Below are 13,676 nucleotides of genomic sequence, written 5' to 3' on the forward strand. Positions count from 1 at the left end.
CCCTGGTCAGGGGAACAAGGGACAGCTCTATAGAGGGCCTGAGAAGTCTGTGAGCTTGACAATGAGGCAGTGGAGGTGTGGGCGGCTAGGTGGGAGGTCACTGGAGGCCTGGCTGCAGGGCAAACCAGGCACCTGGGACAGTTACCAGAGTGCCAGGAAGAGGTGCAAGCGTTTGGCCTCGTGTCCTGCACCGGAATGCCCGGGTTCAGTCTCCATCTTCCTGCCCATGCAGACCCTGTGGGGCAGAGGCTCAGGTGACTGGGTCCCTGCTGCCCACATGGGGGACCTGGATGGAGTCCCAGTTCCTAGCTTCAGACCCAGCCCAGCTTGGCTGTTGCAGGTCTTAAAGAACTTGCTCTGCTAAGTAGCACAACGCTATGGGGAAGGGGAGGAGGCTGCAGGCGGAGGTGTGGTTAAGGTGGCAGGGGACAGGGACAGGGTCATGGAGGGACCAGCTAGGGTCTGCCTGGGGAAGAATCAGGCTACCTTCATGCCATGCTTAGGGCAGGTGGGGGTGGCCAGGCTGGTGGTGAGCCTGGATGGAGAATGCAAATGGAAACGGGACCGCACAGGGCTTGCTGTGCCCAGGAGGGACTGTCACTTGCTCCTGTGACACACCTGTCCCTGAGAACGTGGGTAGCTGGGTGGACCTGCGCTGAGAGGAGCAGGGACAACTGTCAGAGGCAGGGCAGAGGAAGGAATCCCTGTGTTGTGGGCTTGGTGGGGAGGACAGGGAGGCACAGCAGCTAGGCCAGCAGCCAACTGTAGATTGCAGGAGTGGCTGACTGGAGGAGAGCGAGGGACACCCTCATTAGAGGCCAAGGTGCAGAATGGGTGATTCTGCTCCCCACTGGCTGCAGGCAAATGGCAGGGTGCAGAGAGCAGGAGAACAGGCCAACAGGCCAACCAAGGGGGCTGGAGCAGCCCTAATCTGGCAAGTGGCTCCACAGCATGCCCTCCTTACCGGCTGAAGGGGCATGAGTACCAGAGGCCAAGTCCTTAGGCAGAGGCGGGTGATCGTCCCAGGGCTCCATCTGGCCACTGGACCAACCACGGCCTGCCCTGCCAAGTCCTCAGCTGGTGTCTGCACTTTTTCTGAGGGGCTCCTGGGTCTTTTGCTGTGTGTCTGTGCTAGGGGGTGACTGTGCACCAAGTGCTGGGCATTGAACTGAGAGGTGCCAGAGGTGCCAGAGGAGCCAAGGCTGCAGGGACCCTGTGTGAAGGGCATGGAGGGAGGGCCTGGCTCTGCAAAATCTGCCCTGAGTTGAACAGGTGTTGGAAGCCTAGAGCTGTTCAGTGCGGCTCAGCTGTGATTGGCTGGCTGGTTGGTGACCCCTGGGAGGTAGCTTCAGTGTGTAGGAAAGAGTTTCCTGCTTAGCCTGGCAGGAGCTAGGAGCAGCAGGAGGGAGCTGGTAAAGATCTTGCTTCTAACCCATCTGAGCCAGGAAGGCCTTGGGAGATCATCTGTTCATCTCGCAGAGGACGACCCCAGCACCACTGGCCACTAGGGCAGACCGAGTGTGGGTCCCTTCTGCAAAAGCACCCAAGACACAGTGAATGGAGAGGCAAGGCAGGCTTAAAATAGCTAAATAAATCTTTAATATTTCTAATTGCAAATGTACAGAAATTGCACAGCCACCGAGTCTTAGAACACAACACCTTTCTCTGTACATTATTACATGGTCAAGTCTAGCCGGGGCCAGAGCTCCTGCCATGACTCCAGCGTTTGCATTGGTTTCTTTTCACATACTTACAAAAGGGGGCGCAGGGTAGGGAACTGGGGGTGGCTTGGTGGCCCGAGTGAGTAGAAAAGAAGGGCTGCTGCCCTGGGCACTCTGGGTCCCCACAGGTCCCAGGTGGGAGGGGCATGAGTGGGGCTCTGGCCTTGGGCCCCACCCCTGTTGTGGGCAGTCAGGAGCCTTCACTTGTGGGCAGTGTGGCAGTTTCCTTCACCCTGGACGTGAGCAAACCCGCCATGGGCTTCTGGGAGGGGGCAGGCCGTGGCTTCCTCCAGGCTTGGTGGCTGGGGTTGGGGCCTGAGCGAGGATGGTCCTTCCTCTGGCCACCTGCTGCAGGCAGGTTCTCTCCAGCCTTGGCCAGTGGCCCCAGTGGGGTGCCCCCAACCCAGACAGCTCACGACAAGCCCACAAATGCCACAGGCAGGGGTGGGGGAACGCAACCCCCAGCTCCCGAGCCACCGCCGCCTCCTGCCCAACACTGTCATCTGGGTTACAAGTATCCATACACACCGGCAGGAGAGCAGCCGGCACAGCACCAGGGCTCGGGGACTATGTACAAGCCTCGGGGGAAGAGTTTACAGGACAAACACCAAGAACATTTACAAAAATCGGCAGACTCGCAGGGAAGATAAAAATCTGAAGTCTGTACACTTATACAGTTTTTGCACAGGTAAGTAAGGCTCTCGGCCTGAGAGCTCACAACCCCGCCCACCGTGCGCTCCTGCCCTGGGGCCCTCGCCCGCCCGTATTGCTAAGAGGTGCTCAGGCCTAGGCCGGGGAGGAGGGGCTCCCTGGGCAGTGGGAGGACGAAGCTGGGCCCTGCCTGTGTGGCCACACTGGGGTGAAGTGCGCGGGATGGGGACTCAGCCCCCTCTACCAGCATCATCAGTGGTCTAGCCTAGAAGCCCGTGCTCCAAGGCGTGGCTCTGGCCCTGGGCCACCCCTCTGGCACCTGCACCCTTCCTGGGGGTGGGGGACATAGGAGGCGCCTCCCAGCTCTGCTGCCTAGGCAGACACCCCAAGGCCAGGCCTTTGAACTTAGGGGAGGGAAGAAGGGCCCAGGAGAGACCCAGGCTCCTGCCCATCTAGGTCCCGCAAGGGGAAGGGGCAGATAAGCTACAGAATGGCCCAGAGCTGAGGAAAACCGGCCCCAGCTGTGGGTGCCCCTCCCCTGGCTGCAGTGCCGGGGCCCTCGGCTGGGGCCAGGAGCGTGAGGAGGTGGCGGCCGCACGCGGGGCCTGGTGCAGGCCGCTGCTGTCTTGGAGAGGGAGCAAGTCTAACATCCGCCAGGGCTGCTATTTCCCATGCAGTGCGCACGCTCAATTTAAAAGGCCCCTGTGTTCCAGCAAGCGAGCAAGCGGGCTTTTGTTTCTAATGCATACTGTGAAAGGAAAGAAAGTCACAGTTATCCACCTTCTCAGGCCTGCAGGCCGCAGAGCTTTTTACACCGTCAACCAGGGCCAGCTTTCGGCTGGGGCTCGCTACCAGCTGGCCACTCGCTGCAGGGCCCAAGGTACATGGCCTCCAGGAGAGGGCAGGTACAAAAGCACAATGCCCTTAGCTAGCTCCGCCCAGGTCTTTGGCATCTGGGAGCCCCAGGGTGTTAGCCTGGGCCCATGTGGCAGGGGAGGAAGGGGGCTTTGAACCCTTCCCACAGGAACAAGAACCAGGAGGAAAAATACCACCGGCTCTGTGTGGCAGCACAGGAGAGAGACGGGAAAGGCAATTCTCCTTGGGGCCAGGAACAGCCTGACACGCCCCACAGGAGCTGCCCCCCAAGGGCAGGGCCTGGCTGCCAGGGAGTCCGGTGTTGCGGACCGTGGGTCACTCCCTCCCTGGCAAGGGCTTGGGGGTGCATGCACTTAGCCAGGTGAAGAGGAAGAGGTGAGACACCACGTTCAGTAGCTGACGCACAGGTTTCTGGCAGGCCCCTGCTCCCACCAGGCTGCCCCAAGCCCTAGCGTGCAGTCTCTTTTGCCCGCACCCAACACACTTCTCAGACCGCCATGGATGGGCGCCTGCCTCCCTCTGCGCCAGTCTCTGCCGCTCCCTCTGGCCTGCGGGCGGAGGGGAGGGGAGACATTCGGCCTCCCCAGACCCCGCCCCAGGCCACCGCAGTCCCCCTCTGCTGGGGCAGGTTAACAATTGCTGCTGTTTCGGAACTCGCCGTTCTCAGTGATCTGCAATTTGGTGGGGTTGGTGGGGGAGATGCCGTTACGGGCCTGCATGCTGTACCTCTCTTTCAGCTGTGTCAGGGCGCTCATGAGGCGGGCGTTGGCAGCATCCAGGGAGGCGATGCGCTTCTCCTGTGGATGAGGTGAGCGTCGGCATGCTGGCTGACAGGGAGGCCAGCCAGGCAGCCCAGCAGCAGGCTTCTGGCTTACACAGCAGAGTCCCTGTCTGCCCATTCCCCCCGGCCCCCCGGGACCTCCACTCTGCTCAGCACCCTCGGCCAAGGCCAACATCCACCCAGGACCCCCAAGGAAGCAGCTGTCCCACCCCATCACAGACTGTCCTAGTTAGATAACGTGGGTCTCTTGTACCACAGCCTGTGTACTTAGAGAAGCCAAGATCCCCTCTTCCTGGGCTCTGGTGCCCTGATACCTGGGCATCGATAATCTTCTGCTTGGAGTCAACTGCAGCCTGCATCTCTGCGTGGTCCTTCTTCAGCTCCTCCTCCACTGACATCAACCTGCAACCGGAGGTGGCACCCAGTGAGCAGGGGTGGGCAGAGGGCATACAGGGCCAGAGACGGCTCTCCTTCCCCTCTGAGACCCTCCAACCCCAGGCCTGCTCTCTCCATGTTCCACCGTGGGCAATGTTCCTGAGCTGAGGGGCAGGTCACGTGTCAGATTTTCACACTGCATGTCCACTGAGGTGGTGCAGGCCCCGGGGTTCCCTATGCAGGCACACAGGGAAGGGCCACACCCCACACAGCTTCAGCCACCACTTCCCAGGCGGTGCCTCCTGTGCTACTGGACTTGGTCTGGCTCTGCCTGTGTCCGAGTACACGGCTCTGTGGCTGTCAGTGGGGAGGGGCTCCACCAGCCACACAGCACCCAGGAGCACCTCCTATCCTTCTGGTTGGAGGGCAGAGTTCCGAAACAAAGGCAGCAGAGCAGCAGGATCCCTAGAGGAAACTGTGGGCCATGTAGCCTGCCCACTGCTCCACACAGCTGCATCAAGAAGTGGGGTCCAAAAAAAAGCCCAAAGATACCCAGAAAGTAGCACCTCACTGTGAAATACACACTGTGTGGAATCCAACCAAGTAGCAGCAGTCCGCAACAGATGAGGGAAGCCGTAGATGACATTCAATTTTTTAAAAAAGATTAATTTTATACTTATTGTGAAAGTCAGATATACAGCGAGGAGGAGAAAGAGGAAGATCTGTCCACTGATTCACTCCCCAAGTAACCGCAACAGCTGGAGCTGTGCCAATCTGGAGCCAGGAGCCACTTCTGGGTCTCCCAAGGCTTTGGGCTGCCCTTGACTGGTTTCCCAGGCCACGAGCAGGGAGCTGAATGGGAAACAGGGCCACTGGGATTAGAACCAGTGCCCAAATGGGATCCTGGCGTGTTCAAGGTGAGGACTTCAGTCACTAGCTACCACACTGGGCCCTCAGACAATTCTTATAAACACATTTTCCACATTCAAGAACAAAGAAGAAAATTGGGTAACATTTAAACCAGAATAAAATTCTAGTGGGGAGAAAAAAATCTGAAATGGAAAAAATATTGGGTAATATCAACAGATCAGGCATTCAGGAAATGACTGGCACACCTGGAGCCACAGTAATGGATCTGATAGAAAAAAAACACTCCAAAAGGAAGCCCGTGTCAGACACGGGACAACATAAGGGGAGTCTCAGAAGAGACACGAGAGGGGGCAGGAGCTGATGCCTACAATTCCAAGAAACCTCACCAAAGCAGATGGTAACCCAATGGCTGACAACGTGATGAGAAGTATCTTAGAAACACCTCAAGGGGACCAGGCGCAATAGCTTAGTGGCTAGGGTCCTCGCCTTGCATGCACCAGGGTCCCATATGGGTGCCGGTTCGTATTCTGCCTGCTCTGCTTCCCATCCAGCTCCATGGCTTGTGGCCTGAGAAAGCAGTTGAAGACGGCCTAAGCCCTGCTACCCTGTACCTCTGTGGAAGACGCAGAAGCAGCTCTTGGATCCTGGCTCTGGATCGGCTCAGCTCTGGCTTTTATGGCCACTTCGGGAGTGAACCAGCTGATGGAAGATCTGTTTCCTTCTCTCTGTAAATCTGACTTACCAAGAGGAAAGTTCAGGGGCTGAATAACGAGGGATCCTTCTTGCGGCAGCCCATCCTTGCCGTGGTCTGTTTCTGCAGACACGCATACTACACACACAGTTCTCTACTACAAAGCATGAAAACAGGCCAAAGTAAGGCAAGGACAGATGGCTGAACTAGCTAGATCACTTAAATGTTATCCTATCAATAACTATAAATTATATGAACACCCCTGTTAAAAGGCAGAATCTAGTAGACTGGATAAAAACCACATCTCATCACTAAGGTGCCTACAAAATAGTCACGTCATAGCTACATGAGGGGATGCCTGCCAGGGTCTGCCTGATTGAAGGGTTGGGAAGAGCCAAAAATAACTATGGGAGTTGATCTGGCCAGGAGACCTGCAAGCCCATCACCTCCTGCCATCCCCTGAGAACACCGCAGCAAGGCAAAATCCACCAAGTTCTCAACCAGCCTTGAATGGCCTAGCTGCTGTAAACAATAAATTTCTGTTTAGAAACGATCCGCTCTAAGGTGCTTTGTTGTAACAGCCTGACGGACTAAGACCATGGGGTAAAAGTATCCAAATGGAAAGAGATATTCCATGCTAGCACTAGTCAAAGCTGGAGGAGTTATTTTGGCACAGGATACAGCCAGTTTCAGAGCAAGGGATTTTATATAATAAAGAGTTCATTTCCTCAACAGTGGAAAGCATTTAAGTGTGTACGCACTGAGAGTAGCTTCAATGTCGATGCAGCAACCGATGAATTACCACTACACACTCAACACCCTTTTCTCAATAATTGGGAGAACAAGCACAAATAAGCAGACACAAACACTACCACCGTCAACCACACAGACCTGACGTAGACATGGGTGGAGGCCGACCAGGAACGGTCAGCAGGAGGAGGAAGTGTATGGAGCCGCCTCTCAGAGAACAGACACAGCAGGCGGTGCTTAGGCCAAAGAGCGTCCATTCTTGGAACCTCATCCATGAGGTAAGGCAATGGCTTTCAAGTCACCACGATTTGCTCATGCTAATCATTTTACTGTGCATAAAACCACAAATGAAGCACACCACAGCCAGGACCAGAGAACAGGTGGTCTAACTAGTAGAAATTTGAGGCAAAATTGAGGTGGAGAACCTGCCTGGGTCCTGCACACCTGCTTAATCTGTCCAGAGGCCAAACTCTGAGCAAACAGATCAGCTGTATAGCCACGTAGTTCTCCTGCCAGCTTGGCTTGAAAGCACAAGGAAGCCCACGCCAGGACCCTGTGGGCTGGCCTGGATGGCACATCTACCTACGGACACCAAGGCAGGCATGCCTACACTACCCTACCCACAGGTGGGGAGAGATGAGGGAGGGGAGGCAGGACTTGACATAGCCCTCAACAAATTCAAGAGTTGGCATAAACATTAACTGCATCCCCAAACAACACTCCTGAGATAACCCAGGCACCCCGTGTAATCTGCTGTCCAGTACACACAGATCGCTCTCTGCCAGTTTCCACCCTGAGTAACAGCCACTCTTCTACTTTGGCACAAATCCAAGGCTGATCAGCCCCTGCTCCCTGCACCTGTGGAACTACTGAATTCATTCCCACTGCTCCTGACAGATGCCTAGTGCCTTTCTTGACACCGCAAACCCAGCTTCCAAACACCCCCAAGAGAGCAGCCCAAGACCACGGGATGCCCGGGAGGGCCAGGCAGGACGGGCTGTTGCACCTGCTGATGATGCCCTTCATCTGGATGTCCTTGTCCTCTTGCTGCCTGCGCAGCCGCTCCTCGCCCTCCTCCAGCCGTGCCTGGTACTCCAGTACCAGCTTCTGAGTCGTCTCCTCTTGGCACTTGAACAGGGTCTCATACTCCTCCAGCTTCTTGGTGGAGATCCGCAGCTTGTCCTGCAGCACTGCCAGGTCCTACCGGGAGGGCACATGCCACAGGCACAGCACCAGGACACAGAGAGCACAGCCTGTCAGCGGGACCCCACTCCCTGCACTCAGCAGGGTATGCCTGCGGAGTCCAGTCAGGAAGGGAGCTAAGCCTGGCCCCCACCTAGGGGTCTCCAAGTTCCTAGCCTGACCTGTGTGGCAAGAAAGATTCAAACCCATCCTTGGGAGTCAGGGTTAAACTGGGGCCTTGACAATCTGATAGTAAACTGTAACAACCTCTTGGACAGATGAAAGACATCAGTGTCCTGAGGGGTGGGGGCTCTGCAGGTGGGGAAACAGAGGCCCAAACAAGGTGACCCGTCACACAGAATGACTGACCAACCAGTGGAGTAAGATCCTGGGCTCCCAACCTCTCCTGGCTCTCAGGCCAGGGTGGTGGCAATGGCATGGGGACAGGAAGAGAGGTCAAGTGTAGCTGCATGGGGCTTTCCATATCTGACCCAGGGACAGGAAAACAAGCAAGAGACCACCACCCAGGAAGCCACATGGACTATAAAGCAGGGCCGGATGCCACGGGACACTGGGTCAGGGCACTCCCAACCAAACCATGGCTCTTGGAGGACTGTGTGCCAAGTCCCCTGCCCGTCTGCGGTATCATGGTGAAAGCAGGTGATGCAGCCAGTCAAGAATGGTGGGAGGAGGCGGAATGTAGCATGGAGATGGGCCTTGCTTGAGACAGGGGAGGGGAGCTCTGCCACCCACGCCCCATGCCTGCTCAGGAGGCTGCTGCAAGCTTTCTTAGGGCCCTGAGGGAGTCAGGAACATCCAGATGGGTGGTGGGGAAGCAGAAGCCTTTCTGGGGTCTCTGCCCTGTGGCTCCCTGGGCTTGAGCCTCAAGGGGGAGCCAAGTGCATCCCCAGACCCAAGCAGATGTCAGGATGGCTGGGAGGCCCCACAGAGCGCCACATAGGTGCCAGGAGAGGAGAGTGGGTGTTTCAGAACCCAGCTGCTTCCCCTGGAGGAAGGACATCCCCATGGTGATTACAGCCCTGGGAGCTCTGCGCAGGCACCAAGCCCCGTGGCAAGTCTGTACCCTCTGAAGCTTGGCTGCGTTGGTCTGATCATCAGGTCCTGCAAGCCCTCCCAGGGGCTCTGCCACACAGCCTGTACTGGAGAGCTCATGACAAACACAGCCCCCTCTGTGGCGTCTCTCCAAAGTTCACTCACTGTTGGCCTTAACCTCTCGAGCCCCGGGTGGGCAGGGGACTGGCCGCTGGAGGACCCATGCTGCCCCTCCCCGCCCAGCCCACCCCGCCCAGGGGGCTGCTTTACCTTTTCTGCTTGGCTGAGCTCCTCCTTACTCCTTAGCCTATCTCTGTGGGGGGGGTCTGGACCAAGGCCCTCGTCTTCTAACAATTGCGCGTTCATGGTCAAGAGCCAAGCGGCCGTGCGGTCCAGGGCATTGGGGCTCACGGGTGAAGGGCCCTACAAGGAAACACAGCTGTAAGGGGCTGGAGAGGGCTATGAAGAGGGGTTTGGGGAGTGACCCAGGGCAAGCCCTGGTGGAAGGGAGAGGCCTGTGCCTGGGGGCAGCCTGGGCCCAGGAAGCCCCCCCCGAGTGTGGTGCTAGTGGCCACCAGGGCAACTGGGCTCAGCCCCTGCCTCCTGCCTGCACAGGGACCCTCCACACTCCTACAGACTGCGCTGAGGCCCGACCAGCCTCTGACAGCCTTCGGGGAAGGTGAGTGTGAGACATGGTATGGGGCCACATCAGGGCCAACCCTGGATTCAGGCTTTCAGAGGCCTTGGAGCAGAGACGGAGGCCCCTTACTTCAGCCTCCCTCACCAGCCTGTCCTCAGGGGAGTGGGCAGAGTGGCCTGGTATTCCCTAAGGCTCTGGTGTCTCTGTTTCCTGGGATTCAGGCAAGAGCCAAGGGGACTGGGAGGGTGCAGTGTGTGTGGCAGGCCCTTGGTGGGGCAGGATGCAGCGTCACGCAGCATGGGATGGCAGCCGCGGGTGGATGTGGAATGACGACGGGTAGACACACGCCGTGGGGTGTGATGGCCCAAGAGCCTGACCCTGCCCTCCGGCCCTGCCCTCTGTCCCAGCACTGACCTGCTTGTGTGCTGCCCGTGGCTTTAGTTCTGGACTGTCCCCCTTGGAGGAGGAGGACTGCTGCCGCAGCCGGGCACCCGAGCTGGGCCAATCAGGCGAGGCTGATGCCAGGCTCCCACTCGAGGGTCGTGGGTACTGCAGGGTGCTCAGCAGCGTAGGGGGTGTCCGGCCACGGGGGGCAGGCGGTGGGGGTGGGGGTGGCGGTGGTGGCTGGTCGATCCTCCGCTGGGGGCCAGCGCTGTTCTGCCGGGGCACTGTGGGCTGCCCGCCCTTCTCAGTCAGCGACATCTGCCGTCGTGCCAGCTCGCCAGGCCGCCGCGCCAGCTCCTCTGCCGCGGCACTGAAGCTCCCAAGCTTGGCAGTGGCTGCCAGCTCCTCACTGTTGCTATGGGAGCTCAGGGAGCTGTGGCCCTCCGAGCCGGAGTCGCCAAGGCCACGGGGCGACAGTGGCAGGCCGGCCGCCATCTGGTACACAGGGTTCTGGAAGGAGAGTGGTGCCAACAGCTGGGGCCGGCCTGGCGTGCCCTCGGAGGTGCCCGGCGTGGTCGGTGTCTGGCCTGCCCGCCGCACTGTGGCCAGTCCTGCCAGGTTCACGGGGGTCGCTCGGGCTGGCCACCCAGCCACCAGTTGAGTTGCGGGCACCTGCCCATCAGCGGGAAGGACATCTGGGCCCACTGGAGAGCCCGCCTCCCCATCCAGCGTGCGGGCATCCTGGAGGTCCACCATGGACAGGCTCTTGCCGCCATTGGCCATCTGGAGATCCGGCTCGTTGGCTTCCGAGTAGCTCGAGCTGCGGGCAGGTGAGGGCTGGACCCCGGAGGACCTTGTGACAAAAAACAAGTCCTTGTTTTCGGGGGTTGGAGACGGTAACCGGGTGAAATCTATCAGACTGCAGGGAGACAAGCACACACAGGGAAAGGGGAAAAGAAGAACCGTGAGTGTAGCCACGGCGGGTCCAGACCACAGCACCCCCTGACCTGGCGGGGCCTGGCAACACAAGCCCGGGCTGGGAGGAAGGGACAAGGGCAGTACAGGACAGTCCCGGGGACCAGTGGACGGGACAGCTGCTCCGGCACACAGCCTCTGCTCTAGGGGCCAGGGTGGCCTGGCAGGCCCTTTCCCCACTTGGCTCCAGCCTGGTACGGCAGATGCTGGGCCTGGCGTGCTCCGGAGAATGCCTCAGCTAGACCCACACCTCCAGCCCAGAGCTACCATGCACAGACCCTGCCTCCACAAATCCAACCTCACAGTCAATGGGGCTCCCTCTGCCTCTTCCCTCTTGCTCCAGCTCAGACCGAAAGCCACATGGGCCTGGCAAAGCTTCCCTTTGCCCAGCCTCCTGCTGCCACTCCCTTATTTGACTGGCAGGCGGGGGCTGGCATTCCCGACAAAAACAAGGCATCAGAGGCGGCTCTGTCAAGGGCATGACTCAGGTAGGTGGGTTTGAACCTGCGCAGTGGGACCCACCACATCTGCTGGTTGCCTCTTGGGCACCTCCACAGAAGCCCCCAAAGTAGTATCCCTGAGGTGTGGGGCCAGGTAGCCTTTGAAGAAAACCTATGGGGGTGACAGGTAGGTAGGCAGAGGTAGGTAGGCAGCAATAAGGACGTGGGAGGCTGGGAATGGGGGTAGGATGGGGGGGGTCAGAGCAGTTGGGGGCCAAGAAGAGCTGGACCCGGGCAGCAGATGCAGTGGGGAGAACCCATGCGGCCACAGTTTTAGGCTTTTCACCTGCACACCCAGGTCAGCTCTCAGCACTCGCTCCTACATCCGCTGCCCTTTGGGCCTGTCCCCTTGCCTCTTGTTTTGTGACTCAGCCCCCTTTTCCCAACCTGAGGTTACACACTGGTTGTGCCGAGTTGGCACATGTGTCCCATTACACCCCACACAGCCTGCAGCTCTTACCCAGAGAGATCGTTCTCAATCACCATCTTCTGCAGTCCAGCCGAGATGCTACTACTGCCAGAGCCCGGGGTGGAAGCCAGGTCGTTGGTCCCCACGAGCTGCCCACTGCCTGGGGCACTCAGTGCCGTGTGAACATCCCTCAGGATGCGAGGTAGGGGGCCCAGTTTGGCCACAATGCTCTGCAGATACAGCAAGAGGGAAGTGTAAGCTGCTGCAGGTCCCTCCCTTCAATACAACAGAGGAGCCTGCCAAATGCAGATTCCTTCCCCAGGTTCCCAGGAAGAGATGCTGACCTGGCCAAGCCCCCGACCCTAGGAAAGTCCATGTGGATTCCCAGAACACCCCACATGTATCAACACATGCTGACACTTCTCCCTCTAGGAGGCTCCTGTGACAGCCCTGTCCCCCAGCACCTGCCCAGAGGGTGGGCCGGGGGCCTCTCTGACACCTGAGCCCCAGTGGAGATGGTTCAAGCACAGAGCAGACACCTGTGGGTGCCTGCTAGCTGGGGCAGTGCCTGGGCCCGTGTGAACCTTGCTGTCACACTTTAGACAAGCTGTTGGGGATTCCAGGCATGGGACTTGGGAGGGGAGTGCTGTTTCATCTACTCATGCGCCGGCTTCGACGGGGGCCTCTGTGCAACAACACTGAGCAGCCTTGAGATACCTAACAGCTCAATTTTAAAGCTCTGTTACATGCTGGTCCAATGCGTCAAGGCTCAGATCTGGGAGACAGTGACCAGCACAGGCTTGGGACAGGGAGAGGAAGTGGCACTGCTGCATGCAGTGTGAGGCTCACAGGGGCTTGAAGGGCAGGGGGAGGGAAAGGCCTGGCCCTCCTTTCCATTTCCCACTCCTGTATCTTGGCCAACGTGGATACAAAAGAGTGAAAAGGACTGGCATGGATTAAACAGCATGTGCTCACTGCTAAGTGAACAGCTGGGATCAACCTCGGTATCCAAGAGGGGACTGGTGAAATAAACCAGGTTCCTGTAACAGGGCCGGAGTCGCTTAGAGGGCAGGGGAAGTCACTGCAGAGAGCGCAGGCAGCTGCAGCACTGTCAGACGCATTTATGGGAATACCACTGTTGACTGATGGCCAAGGACAAGTCTAGAAGGGCCTGTAACTTCCTGCCTGACCCATGCAGGCAGTCCTCCCAGTGGGTTTTTGGGAGCGGCTTCAAATTCCAGGGCAAGGGTGTTTCCAGTGAAGCAGCCACATCTGATCATGTCTCACACACACAGATATGGAAACCGCTCCCCCGCCCCCGCAATCAGGCCTGTGCGCACAGGCACAGCCCCCAGCCCCAGCACCCCAGAGTGGGGCTGCCCTGGTGGGTACAGTGAAAAATCAACACAGCACTCGCCCTCAGAGTGCTGGCACCCAAAGATCCCCGGAGTGTCCCAGCAGGGCCTGATCATGCCACACTGGCGAACCTCTGACCTCGTGCTCACTCTGGGAGCAGCCCTGCCTCTGGCCCGCAGCGACAGGCACCTGCTCCAGCTGGCTGATGGCCTCCCAGAGCAGTGAGTGCAGACTGGAGAGCTCGCGGCCCAGGTCGATGTAGCCCTCGAAGCCGGCTGTGTTGGAGATGGTCTCGGGGTTAGAGATCTCCAGCAGGAAGCGCTGCATGTTGGTCCACTCGTGCTCCAGAAACTGGTTCATGAAGGACATGTACTCCTCCTTGCTGCCAAACCTGACACGAGGACACTGAGGGTGAGGTTGCTTCTCTGAGACACGGTCCTGTTCAGCTCCCATCCTGGGGCC

The 13,676-nt window shown here is 58.6% G+C and overlaps 1 protein-coding gene across 14 annotated transcripts in view; it reads right to left on the reverse strand.

Moving 5' to 3' along the window:
* Positions 1-2,265: 2,265 nt before the first annotated feature.
* DAB2IP (DAB2 interacting protein) overlaps positions 2,266-13,676 on the reverse strand; it is a 165,077-nt gene continuing 153,666 nt past the window's right edge. For 8 of the 14 annotated variants that reach the window (XM_058672227.1, XM_058672224.1, XM_058672231.1 and 5 more), the window contains 7 exons: positions 13,353-13,605; positions 11,910-12,088; positions 10,005-10,893; positions 9,221-9,373; positions 7,722-7,915; positions 4,344-4,431; positions 3,522-4,045 (listed from right to left, as the gene is read on the reverse strand). In XM_058672227.1, coding sequence (XP_058528210.1) covers positions 3,878-4,045; positions 4,344-4,431; positions 7,722-7,915; positions 9,221-9,373; positions 10,005-10,893; positions 11,910-12,088; positions 13,353-13,605 — 1,924 coding nt within the window. In that variant the 3' untranslated portion in view covers positions 3,522-3,877. Of the gene's footprint in view, positions 3,121-3,521; positions 4,046-4,343; positions 4,432-7,721; positions 7,916-9,220; positions 9,374-10,004; positions 10,894-11,909; positions 12,089-13,352; positions 13,606-13,676 lie in introns of those variants that run through there. The other 6 variants (XM_058672233.1, XM_058672229.1, XM_058672225.1 and 3 more) reach the window with 4 other exon arrangements.

This window comes from Ochotona princeps, chromosome 14, assembly GCF_030435755.1.
Source record: "Ochotona princeps isolate mOchPri1 chromosome 14, mOchPri1.hap1, whole genome shotgun sequence".
Classification (NCBI taxonomy): Eukaryota; Metazoa; Chordata; class Mammalia; order Lagomorpha; family Ochotonidae; genus Ochotona; species Ochotona princeps.